We start from the raw sequence: 23,349 nt of genomic DNA, 5'->3' as shown, positions 1-23,349 counted from the left end.
AACTATAGTGTATATTTCTTCAAATATGGTGACCGAGGGCTCTAAACAATAACAGCACAAAATTCTTGGATTTATATAATATACATCTCTTATCAGAAGCCAGAATTCTGTATTTTATCAGTTCATCCATCGAGAGCATCAGTACCCAACTCTTAATACTTACCCTGCAGACTTGTATGCTCCTTCATGCCCCTCCCTCTACTCAAAAGAACAGGTGGGCCTTCCAGAGTATCCTGAAGGTCTACAAACCTAGGCCACATCGAGTCAAAGGGAGAAGCAAATTCTAATATCAAGAGCCCCTCAGCGGAAATGCCTTGTCTGCATCCAATTCCTGGGGACACCAGGGGCTACCTGCTTGAGTGCCTCATCTAATATCACCTGTGGCGGTATCGTCCAAGGAAAGAAACACTCCCAAACCACTTTATAGGTACAAACCAACAGCTGAATTGCAACCAGAAACTAACTGACAGCCAACCAGTACAGATCTTGGAGCACAGTTGCAACATAATCCCCTTAAATCAACCTGCTAATCAAGCACATAGTATCCCTCTGTAATAGGTAAAGTTTTCATGTGTATTTCCATAGAGAACACTTGTTTTTATTATTTGTATTGCTGTGGGGCCTAAAGGTCCAAACTGAGATCAGGTCCCAACTCAGATAGTTACCACACAAAATCGGGGACAGTCCCTGTCTCAAAGAGCTTACAATCTAAATAGACAAAATGGACAAAAGGCAAGGAAAAAGTATTATCTCCATTTTACAAATGGGGAAAGGAGAGACAAAGATTAAATGACTTGTCCAAGACAAAGTCACACTAGAAATCTGTGTAGATGGGTGCCAAAGCTGCAAACTGCTGAAGCTAAAATTCTGCATCTTCAAAAGATCAAACCTTTCTACTCCAACTCAGATGGGGAAGCAGCTTTGGCCACTGCTGCTACCTAGACATCCATAAATTAAGGAATTTCAACATGGCTGAGCTGTACAGATGCCATTTTGATAGAAACCATGGTAACACTCAATTCACCTTGCTTTTCTTAATCTGTCAGTATTTGTTCTGGGAACTGAAAATTTTGTTTTCTGGTTTGGTTAATTTTATCAAGGAGAAGTCTTCCCAGTGGCAAATACTACAGGAAAGTAGTGTTTTTTTCTTGGAACTGAAAGAATAATTTTGCCCCAATTCTTAACTTGCACTGGTGTAAATCAGGAGTAACTCCATTAAAGTCAATAGGGTTAAACAAGTGTAAACCTGACACAAGTGAGAGGAGAAGCAGGCGATCTGAAAATAAAGCTTCTCCATTCTTCATAACATTAACCCAATCTGCTTATTTCATCATATCAATTATGTATGGCACAAAGGAACTTTCATTTTCCAGGAGGATTCTTAGCAAAAGTTCTCATGAATTTAAAATCTTGCTGAAGATTCAATTACTTGTCAAGAAAGTCTCCTGTGTTATTTTTGTTTGTCACAGCTCAAAATTAGGAATTCTGTTTTAGATGTTATTGTACACAACATTCAAGCTAGCCAACAGCCCAGTCTGATAGCCACTTCCTTAATGCTTTGCATTTCTATAGCCTTCCATCCGAAACTCTCCAAAATGCCTTAAAATCCTAAATTAGGCATCACAACACTCCTCCCGACAATTTATTACAATACCCATACAGTACAGACAATCATAGCTGAAGCTGCAGAAGAGATTCCATTGTAGCTCTCTGCTTTCATATTCTGATGACTTCCTGAAATATTTACTTTGGGGATGAAGTTGTGTGTTTAGTCTCTCCCCAAAATTTTTTTTTAAGCAAAATTCTTTCAGCTCCTTTGGAGTTTGGGGGAGGGCGAATAGGTGTGTATATAAATGACCATGTTTCTTCCCTTCATAGGTTATTAAAAATTACTAATATTGCACACTATCTATTAAAACATACTTCAATGGACAGTCTCTGCTTTGCTGAATTTGAAAAAGTGGTTTCAAGATAAATTTTCTCATATTTTAAATGCGAAACAGTATTTTATTAGGCAGTTACCTGTGCACTTCAAGGACAGACACACTGTGAAGACATAGGCAGCTTGTCTGAGTTAGCAAATACATACACAAGAACTCACTAGCTTTCCACTGCCAAAGCAAGCAGTGTCTGTAAGCTGCACAAGGTTACTACGTCACTTAGATAAGCGAAACAGCACCTTGGATACTGGGCTTATTTTTGTTTTGTCCTTTTCACGTTTTATTTCAGTGTCTTAGCTCCCCTCACAGAAGACAAAGGGATTTTCTTTTACATGCAGCCTGAGTGAAAACTGCATTTACCACCATCAACGTTAATGACTTATACCACACACTGATCTAGTGCCAGGCATTTCTAATTTTTTTTATTCTCACTTGGCCAATTCTGCCCTCATGTACGCATCAGCGACTCCTGTTGATTCCAAGAGGAATCTTGTCCATTGGTTACTTCCTTTATAACAGTGCATGAAGTAGCTTGGGCTGGTCACGTCCCACTCACCATGCATGTCCATCATCCCTGGAGAAGAGCTATTCTCTGGAGTGGTCACTTCAGAGCCACATTTTTCATCTTTGCCTTTTTTCTTATTTTTGTTTTTCTGAAAAACAAAAACACCCCCCAAAAATTAAAGTCTCCGAACTGTTAGCCAGGAAAAAAAACATCCATGTGTTAGTGTAAAACTCTCTCTTTCAGCTCAGTGCATTAGTCCTGTAAGCATATCATGCTTATAACTTGCATGTGGGAAATAAGGCCAAGTCAAGAATTACCAAGAACACTGATGAGGCAGTCATCATAAGAATCTCTGAGAAACATTTATACAGTTTATTCTTTATGACCACTGAAGCACACACAAAAAAGCAACTATTACCAGAAGTTCTGCTAATGTTTAGTGTTTATAAACATTATTATTATTATTTGTATACTGTAGTGCCTAGGAGCCCTAGTCACAGATCAGGACACCTTTGCTTTTCATCTTCAAAACCACTGCACAACATAACATCACCCTTGTGAGGTAGCTCATTATTATCCCCCCATTTTGCAGCTGGAGAAATTGAGGCAGAATGCGCCAGTGACTTATCCAAGGTAAAATGAAGGAGCTGCATAAGAATCAAGATTAGAACTGGGGAGTTGCTGGTTGCCAGCTCTGTGGGCAGACCAAAATACCACACCTCTCTCTTTGTAACAGAAATTTTACCATAGCTTACTGCAGTGCTATAACCAATAGCACAGGCCCTAGCAGTTTTGCACCTTTCCCTAGTGCAGTCATACTACTTTGTAGCCAAAAGCCCACCTGTACATTATGCTTGGGGACAGCTCTCTTTAAAGAGAGGAGAAGAAATTTACTAAAGAGAAGTATTTGAACACGTACTTTGTTCGCCAGAGCTCTGCTGGCCTTCAGAACACAATGAAAAACTCATTTTATTTTCAGCCAAGCATCTGTTTTGCCTAGGGCTAAGACTGTGGAGGACTCCTCCCCCACAGCTAGTATATCCGGAGCCTTGAAGGTATATAATACACCAACAGGCCACTCCAATAGGTTATAATTTAATTTATTATGCACCATTAAGGTGTTTTTTGGGTGCATTAAAATAAAGTATTTTTATTCCTGTTTTTCGCAATTCCCAAGAACTACAAAGGCAACTGGAAAAGGAAAGACAAGATCAAGAGAATTCCTGCCAAAACCGAGAAGGCAAAAGCAGAGGCAACGTCATTAGAGTAAGGGCTGGGATTTGGGAATTCTTTACATGATTTCTGACTCTGCCACTCTGGAGCCTTGAGTAAATCAATTCCCTGCTTTGTACCTCAGTATCCTATTCTGGAAAATAGGGATAACAGTGATCTACCTCACAGTGAAGTGATGAACATTTCTGGTAAAGCACCTTGAGATCTCCAGACGAAAGACTCGCAGGCTGCAAGTGCCAAGTATTTTAAAGAGTATGAAGCGGTTCTGGAGAGAGAATGGAGTAGGGGTAATTATTTCCTGGAAGGGCTGTATTATGAAGCAACAGCCTGCTCCAGGTTATCATCTAGTCACCTAGGACACAGCATCTTCACTTTTTGCATGGATTTTTGAATGTGTGCATGATGGTAATGGTGGGGGACTGAGAATTTTCACATGGAAAGGATGGCTGTTTGCCGGCCTGCCTGCCTCCCTCCCAGGCTGCTGAGACTTCTCCCTTCTCCATATACAATGTAGTTTCTGCATTAAATCTAAAAAGTGGAGCAGGAGGGATTATGAGAGAAAGAGAAATCCCAACAGCAGCAAGACAGTCCTGCATGCACACACCCCTGCTCCATGTCCTGTGTAACAGCATGAGCTGCAAGGTTAAAGCAACAAAAGAGATGTTTGCATCCATCATGTGGAAAATCCGTGTCTAGAAAGGGATGCAGCATTTTCAATTAGGAGATGATGTAATTGGTCTCCTAGGAGAAAGTGCCAGCTGCGCTGCTCTTGGAAAACCCAGTTCCTGCTGAGAGGAGAATGAAAAGCCAGACTCCAGGAAGGGAGAAGCTCAGTAATCAACCCATTATGGTCAGGCAACACTCTCCAATGAGGGACAGAAACAAGAAGACAATCAAGTATGGTCTTAGGCTGCAAAAGAATTTCAACAAGACAGACACTGGGGCACTTTTCCCTATCCTTGGAACAAGGTGTTTTTTTCCCCTATTAAAATATACACCATAAATACAAACAAACACTTACATATACATATTTCAGAAAGTTACTGACAAATCTAACAGCTCTGGATCAAGGAAGCCACACTTTCCAGAAGCACTGTGTTGTTTCTTTTCAGAGGGAGCAAAAGGGTAGCAGCTGAGTGAACAGCTCCTAAACCATCCCACCAAAACAGCTCAGGTGGCCCTAGGAGCACCTTGTGCATTGGTGGGGGAGAGACACTAACCACACCCCCTAAAATGGCATACAACTTTCTTTGGGGCCATGGAGCATTGCAGGGCACATTAGTAAGACCCCCATCCTACCATTCTAATGAGCACTAGGAGGGTATCTTAATCTGCTTCGGTGCATGCAGGCCAAGGGCAGGTGGAGAATAATCCTTGTGCCCAAGTAAAAAGACCAGATTTTGCCCTCCCTCCTTTAGGTTCTCTAATAATGTATAGCTCTTTTCTGTTCAGGGATTTCATGTGCCACAAGGCAGAGACCCTTTAATCTTAAACAAGGCTGCAACAGCATGTGAATGTTAGAATGACCTAGTTTCAAAGGGCCTCTGTCAATTAGTTTTAGACTCAAAATCAAGGGTTATTTGCCCAATATGCCAAATTATGGTCCAAATACTATGACTGGTTACATGTGAAAGGACTCAGACAAACATTGAGCCTCACTGACTGTAATGAGGATCCGCCTATGCGGAGCTGATATGCTCATGCAGAATATGTCTATGAACTCAGTTCTAATGTACTATGAAGGACATTTAAAAAAAAAAAAAAATGTCAGAAGTATTCTGCTGGATACAGGCTTAGATGCAGGAAAGTTTGCCTGGAAAAACCCTAGAAATTGTAACCCCCCGTCTCAAATATATTTAACAAAGCACACATTGTAACAGCAATCATTTTCTCTGTATAACAAGTAATCCACTTATCAATGAGATAAAAAGTTTCTATACAGAACACTTCTGTGAAAAAATAGGCATCCTAACTGACGAGAGTTTATTTCACACACAAGCTGTTCAGCTCTGAAGAAACTTTTAAATACAAGAGACTCTCTGGAAATCTTTAAAGCATGTCAGCTAGTGAAGTCTTTAGGGCAACTTTTTGTATTGTGATTACATTTACATAGATGTTCAAGTCAGGCATGTTAATTTAAATATCTCAACCATTCAACAGCTGATGGAAGGTGTTGTGCAAGTCCATGAGGGAACCACATAGCCCCAACAATGGATGCAGCCTCCAGGTATATCATCTACATCTTCTAACTGGCCACAGTAGCAAAGGGGAAAGTCACAAAGGCCCCCACTTATAGACATTTGCAGCACACTTGATCCGTCTACATCTGAGGCAATTAAGCTTTGCCACAGATGGCTTGGAAGGTCAAAATCAGGGGCTGGACTGTTGAATAGGCATTGGCTATGCTTGCAGCTTCTTCTTGCCATCTAGTGGTGACAGAGGTTCTTTAAAGCAGCGGCTCTCAACCCGCAGCCCAATTAGCACACAGCTGAGGCCCAGCTGTGTGCTAAAGGCCACGGAGCCACAGGGTCCAGGATCACGGCTGCCTGGCCGCCCAGCACGGCAGAGACTGGCCTCACATTGCAGGGTCTGGGGCTGCTGGTCAGCCCCGCAGAGGGTCCGGAATCCAGGGGCTGCCACGCGGGGTCCGGGGGCTGCCGTCCAGGGTCGGGGCTGCCAGCTGCCACATGGGGTCAGGGTCTGGGCTGCCGCCAGGCTGCCCTACAATCCAGCCCTGTGCAACTGGGTCCAAGGTCGGGGCTGCCCGGCCCTGTACAGCAAGATCCGGGGTCCCTGCTGCCCAGCTGCTACCCAGCCCCCATCCAGGGCTCCACTCCTGGCCCCACTCTGTGGAGGGGTCTCTGGGTGGGAGCGATGGGCATAGTGGTCTGGGGGTGGCAGGCTGTGGTTCTCAACCTGCGGCCCACAACGATAAATAGGTTGAGAACCACTGCTTTAAAGGAGCTGTCTAAACAGGGTGCCTTGAACTGAAAACGGCAGATTGGCGGATTAGAGATTTCCTTAAACGGGGTAGATGTGGCATGTCTTGCACCTTAAGGAGCAGATTCTGCAAGGCGACTGAAGTCACGTAAAGAAACAGGTTCAGTTTAACATAACCTCAATCAGAAGACAGAAATTGGGTTTTGAGTAGTGTAAATCCAGGCTTCAGACTTTTTTGAGAGCCACTATTTTGGACATTTTACTAGACCAGTGGTTTTCAACCTTTTTTCATTTGCAGACCCCTACAAAACTTCAAATGGAGGTGCGGACCCTTCTGAAAATCTTATACAGTGTGCAGACTCTTGGGGATCCACAGAACACAAGTTGAAAACTACTATGCTAGATAACAACCACCTTTCGCTGACCCCTTAGACGTAGTCTGTGGTCCCCCAGGGGGTCTCTGCAGACCACAGGTTGAAAACCAAGATACTAAACTATTAGTTCCATCAAACTGCAACTTATTTCACACCTCTGTTATAGATTTAAAACAGTGGCAACATGGTCCAGTGGATAGGTTACCAAACTGGGATTCAGAAGATCCAAGTTATATTTCCCTGCTCTGTCACTGATTTACTGCAAGACCTTGGGTAAATTACGATTTCTCTCGGCACAAATTTATCCACCTGTAAAATGGGAGTAATAATGCATACTTACCTTTGTAAAGAACTTTGAGATCTACGGATGAAAAGATAAGTGCTATTAATTTTTATTTTCATTATATATGCTGTTTTATGCCATGTGTCTATCATAGCAAAAAAACAGTGAATTCACAATGCACTGCACAGTAAGAACATCAATATGCTGCATGTGCAATGCTTATTTATCAGGAGAAAATAGCCATTACAATAGCAGAGAACATGCTATACTGCTTGGCTTGAGCATCTTAATCAATACAATAATACCTCACATTTCCATAGCACTTATATACCAAAGAATTCTAAAACACTTTATAAACTACACACGCACACAGAGGAATCTCTTTATAAGACACTGAAATAAAGGTGTCTCTATTGTGAGTTGTGGCAACCGTAACGATGCACAGCAAGAACACAGTATACATACTGTGCACAGTTAGCTGCACAAGTTACTTTCCTCTGATGATTGTATGGGTCTTTCAAAAAGAAAAAGGTGAGATATTTTCCTAGTTGCCCAAAAAAAAAAAAAATTATGATTAAATTGGAAAGTGGGAATGCAGAATCTATAACTAACTATTTTAAAAAACTGACTTGCTTTCAAATCTCTTTAAAAGTCATGTATTAGAGTAAGACTTGGGGGGAAAGTGCTACCTTACTGTATCACCAACATTACCTTCTGCAGCAACCTCAGTTTCCCTTGGAAATCTTCTATTTAAGTACTAAGGCCCAACCCAATATTAACTTTGAGATCTGAGGCCAGACAGTATGTCCCCTTACGACCTTGACTAAATACTGGTCTGCAGTTCCAAAACTTCTGATGAAGTGAGCTGTAGCTCACGAAAGCTTATGCTCAAATAAATTGGTTAGTCTCTAAGGTGCCACTAGTACTCCTTTTCTTTTTGCGAAAACTTCTAAAGATATCTATCTGTAGGATGTCCAGAAATACTTACATCATCAACTTTGGGCTCTGTTACTGGTACCCATTTGTAAATTCTGAGGGATGTGTCGCCAACTGTCACCCATTTCTTCTCCCTATAAAATTACAATGCAGGAGATGTTAATGTTAAAGACTTCATATTCACAAAATGACCTACTAAGTTGTCAAGGATTTAAATGGGCTATCATACAGTTAAGATGATCTCTATTATACCATCTTTAGTACTGTAGGTATGTATATACAATTACCTGCATTTAAAAAACAACCAATTACAGCCTGCAAAAAACTTCACAATTCTAAGAGCAGTTACTGGCTTGGCTGAGTGACTGCAGTAGCAGTAACGAGACCTGGGTTAGAGATATACTGTAGTTAAGCAGAATTCTAGCCAACCAAAAACACGACAATAGTTTCAATTTTATGTAACTTTGTATACAGCAGAAGTTTTCAGACACATGGTATTTTGGTTGCTGTATAGTTAAATTTAGTGTTATTGGAAATCTAAATGCTGTCTGACCATTTACATTTTATTTTTGGAGAGAAACTTTCTGGTAGCAATTTTACTGTTCACTCAACACCCATGTCAAATAGCTTTGAAATTAAGCCTGGCCTACTGGTAGCAATATGTGCTGCCATGCAGAAGGCTAGAATCTGATTCTTGGACCCTGGCTCCCTGGACCAGCTGGGGTTTGGAATACTGTGGAAGAGGGAGAGCATAGCCTAAAGCACTCTATGAAGACCCCTGCCAGCCAGCCAGCCAACCATGAAGTGACACTGATGAGCTGCACAGGGAATCTGTCCGGAGGGTGCCACTGCAACGTGGGGCTATGAAGACACACAGAGTGGGGAGATGACAAGGATGCCGAGAACAACTGCGAGATTATCATTACACAAGAAGATTAAAAGAAGGTCCACAATCCCAGAAAAATTTCATCTAGTCTCTGGTAATCAGTTTTCAGGTCACAGATCATCACTGCTGGTTCGCGGATTCAAAATAAAATTCTGCAAACAGATCGATTAAAAACCTAGCAAAAACACAGTAATGTCACTGATTATTGAGAAACAACTAAAATTAATTTGGCATGATTTCAAAACATTTATGGCTTTTGGGTATGGGGTTTCGTTTTTTTTTTTGGTTTTTGCTTTTAAAAAAACCCACAACACTACAGCTGGATTCCAAATCTATTATTTAATACATTGTAAAACACACGTTCTTGGCAGGATGGGAAAAAGCTTTGTCACTCCTGTGCATTTGCAATAACATCTCCTCTAAGGTTTTTAAGAAAGGCTTGCAGAATCAGCAGCAGTCACACTCTAGAAGTGCCACCGCCACCCTCCCATCTTTTCCCTTTTTGGCAACTGACAATGTCAACCTCGTTCTTCATCTGCCTGAAGGGATACTCTTTCCTGCTTAGAAAAGGAACTATTTATGGCATGTTGGTAACAAATGTTGGCTTTGTCTACACTGACATTTGTTTGAAATTTGTATTTAAAAACAGGATTTAAACTCTGATTCAGATTAAATGGTTTCCCGCTTCAGTTCTTAGATCACAGTTTTTTAAATGTGGCTTAGCACCACCCATTCATTCACACCAACTGGCCAAAGCATGTCAGAAACCAATTTAACTGGAACCCAGTTTGAATTCTGTTCCTAAACATGATCAAAATGGCAATGAAGATACAAGCGTGCAAATGCTAAGGAGAACAAACCTGTAAAGAGATTCTCATGATACAGGGTTTGTTTGTTTTAAGGATACAAGACAATCTAAACTCATCTCTAGTTAAGAAAGCCTCTGAAGTTATGGAAACAAGAATGGATTTTAGTCTCAAGGTTTTTTAGTCTTCTCCTATATCAAAATATTACTTAGAGATGCTGCACTGGAAAACCAAAAGTTCAAGGTACCTGGTTAGCATCTCAATGCAGCCTCAAAGCAGCATCTTCACTGGACAGACTGTAGAACACAGGAGGAAACCTATATTAGTAACTTTTTCCTTCTAGTATAAAAATTAGCCCCGACATTTCAATTCTATTAAGCTTCCTAAGCAGTATTTTTAACCTTTGATAACCTCCAACCAAAAAAAAGTATTTTTTCTGATTTAAATTAACAGTAATGAACAGAAACACAACACAAATAATAATTTTTGATGGAAGAAGCCCCAATTCTGCAAACACTTATGCATATGAGCAATAACACTGAACTTAATGGGACTACTCACTCACGTACTTCACTTTACAAATGTGATTGCAATACTGGAGCTTTATAGAGCACGAGTACTAATAAGAATGCAGAAGACAAGCTTCTTTAACAAACTCTTAGTTAACCTGCCAATGTAAACTTTGTAAAGTTTGTAACAAGTCAAGAAATTTAACTGGTTTCGAACACTAACAGATACCTTTTAAAATCTAGAGAATGGGCTGGAGAGTTCAGCTTCATAATTTATAAGTACAAATGAATGCTTAAACTACAAGTACTTCCTACAATGTTTTTATCCACAATATTAATCATATTCCCATTTCAAAAACTTCAAATTGTATTCTGATGTCCTCAATGTTATTTACTGTGAAAAGAAAATCACTCTGATCTGCTAATTAAAGCATTTCTTTTAATTAGATTGAATTAACATAAGATACTCATTTGTGTTTCCAACAGCACCCACAGTGTGCTAGATGCTGTATGAATTATGAACTGTAGCATGGTCTAGTAGTTGACTGAGCATGGGACTAGAAGCAAGGAACTCCTGAGTTGTATCTGCTCTGCTTTGACACCTTGGGCAAGTCAATTCTCTCTGTCTCAGTTTCCCCATATTCATCTTGAAAGTTATTTTGTTTAAAAAAAACAAAACAAAACAACACTAACTTCCAATTGCCCCCAACGGTCCTTGCCAATTTTTGTGGCTTTACAATCAGATAGTGGAAGGGCATCACATTTTGGTCTAAATTATTTCGTTTAGGTTGATAGTGATCCTTAAAGGTTTGCACAATATTTTGAAGACAGCAACAGATATGTACATATTTAGAATTTAAAATAAATACTAGTATTTAATGTTTATGTCTCAGGCTATGTCTACACTACCACTTATGTCAGCAAAACTTATGTTGCTCAGGGGTGTGAATATTCTATGCCCCGGAGTGATGTAAGTTGCTCCAGCATAAGCGGTAGTGTGCACAGCGCTACACTGGCAGGAGAGCTTCTCCCACCGACATAGCTACCACCACTCATTGGGGGGGTGGTTTAATTATGGCGACGGGTGCTCTCTCCAGTCAGCACAGAGTGGCTACACGAGAGATCTTACAGCAGTGCAGCTGCAACGGAACAGCTGTGCTGCTGTAAGCTCTCTAGCGTAGACATAGTCACATCAGTACCCTAGAACTTAAGTTACATAATCACTCAAGGTCTAGTTTTAAACAGCCAAGACTTTCTATGCAAAAATTATATACATAAACCCCAAAGCCCTCAAAGAAAACCCAGCGTCAAATTGCATATATAAATGCAACGCTCTAGTGGATGAAACAGAATACCATGTATTACATTGATATATGAAATGTCAAGAGGGCTTTTGTATTAGCATTGAACATCAGAAACAAAAATGTTTAACAGAACAAGAACTGAAAGCCTTTGCTGCAGATACAGCATTGCCATTTATGCAAAGAGGCTTTCAGATAGACCAGAGTAGAAGAAATCCACCACTTGTTACAGTTTCTTACCATGTCTGCTATTTATTAAAACAATGTGTGTTTAAACAAGGATAGCTCCCGCATACCCCATCTTCTCTTGATGGTCACGAAATGATGTCATAATGCTGAATTTATCACATCACACTCACTTGCATTGCAACAGAGTTTGGTGAAAATCACAGAATTATGACTTCCCTGTGGGATCAAGCAGAAGGAGAAAGGGGGGAATGAGAAAGAAAATGCCGTTATTAGACACACAAAGTGCTCTCAAATGCACAAAATAAAACTGAAATAAATGAAAATATTTTTTCAACTTTAGGCTCTCTCTTTAGAGTTCAGGGTGTGACTTTGTAGATGTCTGTATAGTGACTAGCAGAAAGGTCTCTCGACCCAATTGTAATACAAAGAAATAATAATCACAAGACTAGCATCAGTGATTGGAAAAAAATACTGACCAAAGACATGTCCTTTGGTTCAAAATGTTCTTCATCCAACTGTGTTTCAGTACAAAAGCCCCCATTAACTTACATACCTAAGGATCCATTTTTATGCAGAGTCTACTAGTTCCCCAAGTTGCAAAGATGGTTCTTGTTCCCTGCACTAATCTGAAGGGTATGTTTATAATGGGCCAAACTCTTCCCTCATATAAACACGTGCAACTCCCATTGAAGTCAGTGGGACATGCATATCAGAGGGTAAAATCTGACTCAAAATGGAACATATAATGAGCCACAAAACACAACCTACTTCAGCCACATGAAAGGGGCACTATGAACCATTACAAAATCTCAAAGAGATGACTTGATTACACTAGAGAAAGTGCTAACACCCTTTCAACTACACCAGTACTAGAAATGTCGGAAGCACTAGCTTGGATCTAACACTTGCCAGCATTTTAACCAGCAAGCTCTGTGAAGGGTTAGATGATATAGTGTCAAATTCTGGCAACAGCCACATAGCTATGGTAGGGTTCCCAACATTCCCAATGTTGGTGGAGCTGAAATAATGTTAGCAATGGTGGGAAAATGTTGGCAAGATGTTAACCCATTGGTCCACTGATTCTCCAGAGGACTTGAATTAGTCTCAGATGCCTCTGACTTGGTCAAAACTAGAGTCAGCTTTGTGCTAACATTTTAATTTTGATCTGTGTGGATGAGCACCTATTTTCTCTGCCTCAATCCTGAATTTTCAGTTTCAGGTTGAAACAAACTCCAACATTCAACACAAAACTCAGTCAAAATAGCTGAGATTCACCAGGCTTTGCAGTCAATATACAAATTATATACAATTTTGATACAAAAGCACAAACTGGCCCAAGTTCTACAAACTGAACCAGGTTTCCTCTACAGTGCTGTGTCCCTTGGAGAGCCAGAATATAGCTTAAAGTTTGTAACAATACCTGAAATAAGTGAATTTCACATGGTTAGGGTTTCATTTCACACTGCTTTAGCAAAAGGTTTCCTATTGGTGCCACATGAAGAAACCCCAGATCTCAATCATTTTCAGGGAGGGAATGGAAAGGGCAAAAGCCAATGTTTTGAAATTCTTATAAAGTATAGGGAAATCTACTTTAAGGAAGAAGTACCAGCAACAAAACCTGTAACTGATCTTTTCAACCTCAGAAAGTTGAACAGCACATGTATTTTGTACAGTACAAGGAGAGACAATGAACAGAGATGCTCCTGTGGCAATGCCTACAAGTGCCAATCTATAGCTAGAGCATATTATGGTTCTTCACCAGACCTGGGAGAGCACCATGATCTCTCAAACTCCTCATCAACAAATGAGTTACTTTGCTTCTTAGCTCTCACACACATTGGTAACATTTCCTAGTCTGTGTCCCATTTAAAGACTCTGTTGTGGGGCCAGACTTTTCCATAATAAATACTGAGCACTTCTATAATAATACAACCACCTGTTTATCTGTAGCTCTCAAAGCACTTTACAAAGGAGGTCAATATTAACATCCTCATTTTACACATAGGGAAATGGAGGCACAGATAGCAGCCTGTTACTATTATTATGATTTTCATCCATTATCTCCAAATGCTTTACAAAAGGAGGTAAAGTTTCGTTATCCCTGAATTACTGCTTGGTAAAATGAGGTAAGAGTGGCTAAATGACTTACCCAAAGTCACACAGCAACTCAATGGCAGTTAGAAATGGAACCCAGGTTTCCTCACTCCTAATCTAGTGCTCTATCCTAGACCAGGAGATTGGCTCAGTTTCCTCTTGCCTATATATTATTGGTGTGTATGTGGGAAATGATGAGTTATGGAATATTAACTCCCTATACTTGTGAATTATTTTTCTGCCTCACTCTAAACCACATATCTTGCCCCCCAAAATCCTGTGATATGCATTATACAAATATATTTAATAAATAAGCAGATGATATTTAAACTCTCTCTTTCTCTCAAGTAAAATATTCCAATATTTTCTGGCATATGGCAGAAACTGCCAAGTTTTTGACCAAACTCTTGGAATGGTATAAAATGTCCTAAATGATCCTACCTAGAATCTACAAATGCTTCTCAGCCTTTGAAAGCTATAAATGACACATTAGGGGAGACAAAAAGAGATGTGCCTCTTAAATCCATTAAGATACATTGGACTGTAAGCACTTTTTGGATAGGCTGATTGTAAAATTATAAATATTTTGGCTAAAATAGAGACTGTCTCTTGTAACATCATGGATGGTCAGCATTTCTGCCATGTATTCAAAAGTCACATGCACAGAATGTATATTTACAGCAGCAATGCCTATTCAGATATATACTCGAGGATGTTCTACAATATAGGCCCATTGATACAGTGCTTTGAAACAACCTAATTGAGTAAGCTGCACTAATCTCAAAGATCAAAACCATTCACAGTGAACAACTTTATTATTACTATAACAGTTGTATTAAAGCATTGGTTCTCAAACCTATTTGATCGGGGCCTCCTTATGTCTGTAGTTATTTACGCCCCGCCCCACACACACCCCCAAGTACATATACCATCACCCAGCTCTGAAGGCAGTGCCAAGCCAACAGCAGCACACTTCTCACAGCAAACACAGCTGCCCCACTGCCCGCCCTCCATGTCCCCAGGGGCTCACAGCCAGAGCCCTGCCACCTCCAGGTGAGCCTGAGCCCAGGCTGCTTCCTGGTGAGGGATTGGGTTGGGGTGGAGAGTCCATGTCTCGGCTGCCTCCCAGTGAGGGATTGGGGGCGGGGGAGGCTGTCCCCTTTTTCCCCATCTCCTTGGTGTGCACAGCCCTTCTGTACAAGTCTCAGCCATTCAGGACTGACAGCCACAGCTCTTCAAACAAAAACAAAACAAAAAACCAACCAAATAAACAAAAAGGCACATGCTTGGGCCTCCCTTGACATATTCCCATGTTTCCCTTGGGAGACCCACCCCATAATTTGAGAACAGCCGTATTAGAGTAATTCCCAGAACCCACTGGTCAGGATCCAGTCCTCACCATGCTAGGCACTTTGCAAACATATATGAAGATACAGTCCCTGCTCCAAAGAGCTTACAGTCTAAGACCACGCATATTTTCTAACAGACATATTCTGCCTGAGTGAAAAAATAACCCCAAAATGAGCATATGTGCATATAACACAATATTAGTTACTGTGCACCAATATTATGCCCAGTAACGAGCCCAGTGCACCATCTCACCTCTTAGTTACATACGGTGGGGACAATGTGCATAGAAGCCATTGTCTGGGTAGAGGGACCTGCTCCTGGACTCATCTTTCATACATGAGTGCAATACTCAGACTACAATAAAAGTATAACTGGGTTCAAAAAAGAATTAGATAAACTCAGGGATGACTGGTCCATCAATGGCCATTAGCCAAGATGGTCAGGGATGCAACCCTATGCTCTGGGTGTCCCTAAACCTCTGATTGCTGGAAGATGAGACTGGTTGACAGGGGATGTATCACTCAATACAGGGGGGCAATGGATCAGTGTTCATGTTGCACTCCGCATCAGTATCTGGCCTGGGCTAGGCCGGGCAAACTAATGATCCAACCAGTGGACCAAATTCGGTGATGGATCCTGGTCATGTGCCATCTGACCGCAACCCCAATATAATCACCATCCTTCAACTTTCAAGCCCTTGAACAGGTGCTTCAAATTCTTCAGCCGCCAAACGCAGCATCATTAATGCCTTCGCTATTCATCACAGTATTGACAAAATCTGTTAGCAAGGAACTCATGTTGCAATTCGTGAAGCAGGACATTATGGTAAATGGCTTTAACCTAATTTCTCACACTCCAGATGCCAAAGATGGCCATGCAACATATGTACGCTCCGACATATCTGATGCTGTTCCACTCTCCTCCTCCAGTTTTTACAATGTGATCCAGGTTGATGGCTTTAGGACTGTCAACGTATTTAAGCCACTGAGTGTGTGCTGGGACCAGCAGGTCCTTCCAACACTTGATAATCCAGCAATATTCATTGGTGATTTTAACAGCCACCACTCTGAGTGGGGGTACGCTGATCCAGATGACGACAGTGAATGGCTGATGGATTGGGTGACTAACAATGACTTCATGTTAATTCACAATGCAAAACAATGTGGCGCATTTCTTTCAACTAGATGGTTGAAAGAGTACTCGACCGACCTTTCATGGGTCGGTTCACTAGACGGCTGTTCACAACCAGTGAGCGGTATAGTACTTGATAACTTCCCTCGCAGTCAACATAGACCATCGCTTTTGCACATCGGGCTTCAGCTACCCATCATTCGAAGCTCAACCAAGCGTTGGTAGAATTTCTGCAAGGCAGAGTGGGAAAAGTTCTGTGACGCACTGGAACTTAGCATGGTTACAATTCTGTTGCACAGTATGCCAGTCGATGAAGCCTGATGCTGATTCCAAGGAGCCATTTATAAAGCCGCATGCTCAGCTATACTACGGGGCTGTCGTCCAATTTACACTCCCTGCCTGAGTGCCAAACGCCAAAACTTGCTGAGGAAATTCAAGTTATCTGGCGACTCGGACATTGCTGACCACCTGGATGCAGCCAGGCTCACTTGGTGGAAGGAATCTAGAGAGACACTTGACTTCATTTATTCCAGTCAGAAGTGCTGGAACTTGATCCGCCAGCTGGGTGCTGCTCAACAACCTCCAGGTCAAAATCATCCACAGGTTAAGCCCAGTGAGGTTGCAAGCCATTTTCTGTGGGAAGCAAAGGTCCTACTGGCGAAGCGATTCAAATGCAAAGTATATAACAAATGGTGCCTACTCTGACATCACAATGTGAGTAAGAGTCAACCAGAGCCATTTATGGTCAACGAGCTAGATAGGGCCCTAACTCCATCAAGCCAGGCACAGCAGTGGGCTATGATAACATCTTGGTGGAACTCCTCAAACACCTTGGACCAAAGGCATCACAGTGGCTTACTTAGTTCTACATACGGTCATTAATGAGAAGAAGTTACCACGCACTTGGCATGAAGCAAAGATTATTGCTATTCTTAAGCCAGGCAAGGACCCCTACAATGTGTCATGTTACCACACCATATCCTTGCTGTCAGTGTGTTTCAAGGTGTTTGAGAGTCTGATCCAGCAATGAATCGCTCCAGATTTGGACGATGTCTTGCAGGTCAAGCAGGCAGGGTTCAGGAAAGGACACAGCACCTATGATCAAGTCCTGGCCTTGACCACCTTTATCGAAAATGGTTTTCAACAAAATCTAAAGATGGCAGCAATCTTCTTGGATTTGACCGCCACCTATGACACAGTTTGGCACAGAGGGTTTTTGTTTAAACTTTCTCAAGTTGCCCTGTATTGGGTGGACAAAACAGTAGAGCTCTTCTCCAAAACAGGAGGTTTGGAATACACATCGGCAACTGCTGTAGCTCTTGGAAGTGTCAGATCAACGGCCTTCCTCAAGGTTCAGTTCTTTCACTGAGACTGTTCAATGTGTACATCAACAACCTGCCAGCTACATTCTTGTGCAAGTTTATCTATGCCAATAACATCTACTGCAGCTACCAAGCTCAATCCTCCTCAGAAATTCACAATATCTTGAATGATGATACAAAACTCATGGCAGACTATCACAGTCGATGCTGACCACAGCCAAGCTTTTCCAAAACAATTTCTAGTGTATTTTATCTCCATAATGCAAGAGCAACACACAAGTTAAACATTTTTCTCAATGGCCAATGCTTGCAGCATGACCCAAACCCGGTTTACCTCACTGTGATATTGGATAGGTCATTAATGTACCACAACCACTTGAGGAAGACTGCAGCCAAAGTCAACACTTGGAACAACCTCCTCAGAAAAGTGGCTGGTACAACCTGGAGCACGAGCACTCGGATGCTTAGAACATCAGCCCTTGCCCTCTGCTATTCAACAGCAGAGTATTGTGCTCCTGTCTGGTGTTGCTCATCTCACACGAGGCTGGTTGACATAGATCTTAACCCCATATTGTTACCGGGACTTTATGGGCAACTCCATTGTCATGGCTACCGATACTTAATAACATAGCACCACCACAAATTCGCTGTGAGAAGGCATCTGTCAGGCTGCTGGCCAAGATCCAAGAGAATAGCAGCCTGCCTTTGTACACAGACCTCGTCAACCACCCTCCAGCTCACCTGTCTTCTAGACGCCCTTTATGGTCATTTGTGCCACCACAGGACATGACGGTGGAATCTGCTTGGCACAAGAAGTCAGTGACAACAGTTGTTAATCAGTCTCTCACCACTGACCCAACCATCTGTCCACCAGGTTTTGATCTGCCAAGACATCTGAGGTCATCTCCAACCCAGTTTCAAATAGAAAAGGGCACCTGTTCGGCCCATCTCTTTAAATGGGGTTTTTCTAATAACCCGCAATACAGCTGCAGTCAACTTCAGACTATGTCACGTATCCTTGACGGGTACCCACTAACTTATTTCAACAACAGGTGACCAGCTCTCCACCTGGCTGATGATGACGCAATCAAACGGCTGGGCACATTGCGCACACACTGTTACATCACTTGATAAATTGCGCTGTTCAGTTCATTCCCTCTGAAGCATCTGGTACCGGTCACTGGTCTGACTCAGCATGGCCATTTTTATGTTTATATTCTTATGTTATGTTATTAGAGTCCCACTATGTAGTGCTCCATTTTTGATCCAAGAAATGGAAGCACTCACGCTGGGACTTTTCATCTCCAGTGGTTGCATTTCCACAGTAAAGATGTGAATGGTAACAAATTGCTCCCAGTTATAACAAATTAGGTGTGGTACTCACGCTCCTTGCAAGTTGCATATGTAGCTCTTGACAAGGTGTGGGTGAGGCTGGTGTATAAATCTCATAATTCACAACAAGCTTCTCAAAAATGTTTAAGTCACATAAACTCAAAACATTTAATGTCTCAGTGCCTTTCCATTCTACATGGTCTATGGGGATGAGAAATAAGAACAAAGAGACATGAGGTTTGTTAACAAAACAATGAGTTCCAACAATTTCATGCGAAAAATGTGATTTAGGTAAGTACTCATCAGACTTTCATACAAGAAGTGACATGAATAAATCTGGCAATGGTCAGAATAAGTGCTTTCAGTAATTCTGTAAGGCCACCCTTAAACAATCTACCCTGTCAGGATTTAAATTTACAAATTCCATTTGAATCCTAAAATCTTTACTCTTGGTACAACAAGCCAGGCTAATATTTGTGCACAGTTGCTGTGATGGTAGAAAATACTTCCAAAAAAAGATTAGCCTCTCATTTTAATTTGTTGGCCATGAAGAAAAGATCAAACTCCTGCCTCTCCTTCTCTCCAAGCACAGTCAAACTCCTGTCTCTCCTGTACACCGCATAGTATTATTTAAAGGAAACAAGTACCAGTTCTCTTTAAAGAAATATCAGGAAATTTAAAAAAAAACAAAAAACAAGCATCTAGCTACATTACCACTAAGAGAAAGTGCTGTCACATCTCTACCTATTGTGTTTGACCCCTCAATACTAACCAGCCAGTCAACAAAGAGCATTAAAAAAATACATAGTAGAAGTATTATTTCAGGAACTCTGTACTATCATCAAACTATAACACTGTGAGTGCTTCAGCTCCCAACACAATAGATGGATTCCTACTTTGAAATCCCCTTCTCAAGCCCTGCATTATGGACACATATTTTGATTCTTTGTCCGATTCAAGCCAACCAGCCTATTCACAGAGTTCAAGGGCTTTAAAATGGCAACAATCCAGTTCAGGGAGCGAACAAGAGAAAAATGCAGATTTATTTCTATATTTTATTATTTTGTTAAATCAATTTAAAGTTATAAATTACATAACAAAACAGGAACCTTCATTTTATCCTATTCAAAATATATGAGTTATGTTGACTAAAACTGGTCCCTGGGATTTACTGTGTCTTTTATACATTTTAAAAAAGACATTTTAGGATAGATATACAAAAGCTATTGAACAGACAAGGTCAAGCTGTTTGAACAAAGTAACTTTTTCCTGAGTCATATTGACACTGCTCTTTATCCCATCCAAAAAACCGAGACTGTGTATTGTGCTACAATAACTGTTCTACTATATTGTTTAACTACTTCATGTTGATTTTCATAATAAAACTAGGAAAGAGAAAAGCATAAAGTGCCAAAACACTTCTAAGGTTTAATAAAAGGGGTTTATTTTACTATGGGTACAACCTTTAATTATGTAATTTAAAATAAACTCAAGTACCAATTACATCTCTCTCTCCAATTCCACTCAGGATTTAAAACCACCAGAATGTTAAAATAAGACACTTTCGTTCACATCTGATTTGCTTATGTGTGATTTTTGAAGCTTTTTTAAAAACAAAAAAACAAAAACTGAAAGCCTTTTGGGATTTTTAATACAAGATCCTGTTTGTATTTGTTTTCACCCAACTCTCAAGCATAAAAAAATAAACTCAACACCTTTTTCATTTACACACTAAGATAATTATTATTTCTGCAACATTACAAAGCATTTCAAATGTGTTTCCTTAAAGATCCACACTAATAATACTTTTTAAAACCTCATCCCCTTCCCTGTTTTTGACAGGGAAATTTGAGAGAAGGGAGAACGGGTTTCTTTTGCAATGGACTAAGGCCAGTGGGGGTCTGACTCATGCCTGCTACATCTGCTCCCATCCATACACCACTCCCAGCCCGGCCCCTTCAGCTTTTCTTTGATTCTGGGGGATGACACCCCCCCTTCACAAATCGCTACATTCACTCCCGCACCCCCATTACTTTGCAAGAGCCCCTAGGATGGGATCCCGGGGGGAGGAGATATACACTCTGAGGCAGCATGAAGGGGAGTGAGGGAGAGATCGATCGCACGGGACGGTCTCGGCAACTGGGACAACAACGGTACCTAACTAGGACCAAGGGCAGCAGGGGGCGATGGGAGGGTGAGCTGACGGAGGCGAGGGAGACAACACAAGTGGGGTTTGGGGCAGGAGGGGGAACGAGAATGAAGGAGGGGCCAGGGAGCAAGAGCAGGGAGGACATGGGCCCCGGGGCGGGGGGCTCAGCCGCAGAGCGGCGGGGTAGAGGCGGGCCCGGTGGGTACCGGGGCTCGGCCTCAGAGCGGGGAGGGCCTAGAGACGGACCGGAAGAGAGCGGGGAGGGCTGGGGGTACAGATCGGGGGAAGGGAGGGGCTCGGCCGCAGAGAGGGGAGGGCCGGGGTACGGGGGGGGGGGTCCTCGGCCGCAGAGCGGGGAGGGCCGGGGTACGGGGGGGGGGGGGTCCTCGGCCGCAGAGCGGGGAGGGCCGGGGTACGGATCGAAAGACTGGGGGGGCTCGGAAGAGAGCGGGGAGGGCCGGGGATACGGATCGGGGGGGGTCTCGGCAGCAGAGCGGGGACGGCCGGGGATACGGGGGGGGTCTCGGCCGCAGAGCAGGGAGGGTACGGATCGGGGGCCGAGGGGGGGGGCTCGGAAGAGAGCGGGGAGGGCCGGGGGTAAGGATCCGGGGACGGGGGGGGCTCGGCCGCAGAGCGGGGAGGGCCGGGGTACGGATCGAAAGACGGGGGGGGCTCGGAAGAGAGCGGGGAGGGCCGGGGATACGGATCGGGGGACGGGGGGGCGTCTCGGCAGCAGAGCGGGGAGGGCCGGGGATACGGGGGGGTCTCGGCCGCAGAGCAGGGAGGGTACGGATCGGGGGCCGAGAGGGGGGCTCGGAAGAGAGCGGGGAGGGCCGGGGGTACGGATCCGGGGACGGGGGGGGCTCGGCCGCAGAGCGGGGAGGGCCGGGGGTACGGGAGGGGCTCGGACGCAGAGCGGGGAGGGGGACGGATCGGGGGGCGGGGGGGGCTCGGAAGAGAGCGGGGAGGTACGGGGGGACGGGAGGGGCTCGGCCGCAGAGCGGGGAGGGGGACGGATCGGGGGGCGGGGGGGCTCGGAAGAGAGCGGGGAGGTACGGGGGGACGGGAGGGGCTCGGCCGCAGAGCGGGGAGGGGGACGGATCGGGGGGCGGGGGGGGGCTCGGAAGAGAGCGGGGAGGTACGGGGGGACGGGAGGGGCTCGGCCGCGGAGCGGGGAGGACGCGGGCCGGGGCTCGGCCGCACAATGGAGCCCTGTGTGTCTATCTGCCGCTCTCCCCCTCACACGCCGCCTTCGCGTGACTCGCAGGAGCGAAATGGCTTGTGGGTGAAGCCGGCTCCCTGCCCCCGCCCCGGGCCGCCTGGCGGGCTCCGGCCCCATGCGGGGGTGAGCAGCGGCATGGCTGGCACGGCCGGGGGAGGGGCCGGAGCCCGGCGCGGCCCGCTCACCATTTGCGCACTTTCTCGATGGCCGCCATCACCCGCTTGATGTCATCCTTGGCCCGGCTGCGGGTCTCGGCCCGCACCGACCGGCCCGACATGCTGCTGGGGACGGGGCGGCGGCGGCTGCGGAGAATGCGGAGCTCGGCCCGGCCCGGCTGGCTGCGCCGCACGCACAATGCTCCGTCCCGCCGCTCGGCTCCGCCCAGACTCAGCCGCCCGCCGCCGGGGCTCGCGCACTGCGCAAGCGCCCAGAGCGGCCGCCGCCGCCGCCGGCTGCCGCACGCGGCAGGCCGGGCTCGTGGGGCGCGGGAGGGGCTGGCGCGCGGGCGGGGGCCCCCAAGGAGTCAGCGCCGCGGCCGTGCGCGCGGGAGAGGGGCTGCCAAGAGCTTCAGGGCGCGAGGGGACCAGGCCTTAGTCCTATTGCTGGCCCGAGGAGGGGGATGTGGCATCCAGTGGCTAGAGCAGGGCGCGGGGAGCCAGGACTCCTGGGTCCTATTCCCAGCTCTGGGTGGAAGTGTGGGGGGTCTAATCATTAGAAGAGATGGGATCGGGTTGTGTTGGTAATTGTGCCTGGACTCACTGTGGGACCTTCCCTTGGGCAAGTCACTTAACACCTCAGCGCTTCAGTACCCCTCCTTCCCGCCAAGGGGGATAGCAGTTCTGATCTA

At 44.1% G+C, this 23,349-nt stretch overlaps 1 protein-coding gene across 5 annotated transcripts in view; it reads right to left on the bottom strand.

Moving 5' to 3' along the window:
• BCL7A (BAF chromatin remodeling complex subunit BCL7A) overlaps positions 1-22,967 on the bottom strand; it is a 31,045-nt gene extending 8,078 nt beyond the window's left edge. The window contains exons 1-6 of one of the 5 annotated variants that reach the window (XM_037878589.1): positions 22,688-22,825; positions 11,954-12,118; positions 10,151-10,199; positions 8,264-8,345; positions 7,333-7,353; positions 2,497-2,593 (exon numbers count right to left, since the gene is read on the bottom strand). In XM_037878589.1, coding sequence (XP_037734517.1) covers positions 2,497-2,593; positions 7,333-7,353; positions 8,264-8,345; positions 10,151-10,161 — 211 coding nt within the window. In that variant the 5' untranslated portion in view covers positions 10,162-10,199; positions 11,954-12,118; positions 22,688-22,825. Of the gene's footprint in view, positions 1-2,496; positions 2,594-7,332; positions 7,354-8,263; positions 8,346-10,150; positions 10,200-11,953; positions 12,119-22,687 lie in introns of all 5 variants that reach the window. The other 4 variants (XM_037878590.1, XM_037878591.1, XM_037878587.2 and 1 more) reach the window with 4 other exon arrangements.
• Between the last annotated feature and the right edge of the window lie 382 nt (positions 22,968-23,349).

Source organism: Chelonia mydas, chromosome 15 (genome assembly GCF_015237465.2).
Source record: "Chelonia mydas isolate rCheMyd1 chromosome 15, rCheMyd1.pri.v2, whole genome shotgun sequence".
NCBI classification, from domain to species: domain Eukaryota; kingdom Metazoa; phylum Chordata; order Testudines; family Cheloniidae; genus Chelonia; species Chelonia mydas.
Note: the sequence above shows the minus strand (reverse complement) of the source record. Positions and strands in the feature narration are given on the sequence as shown.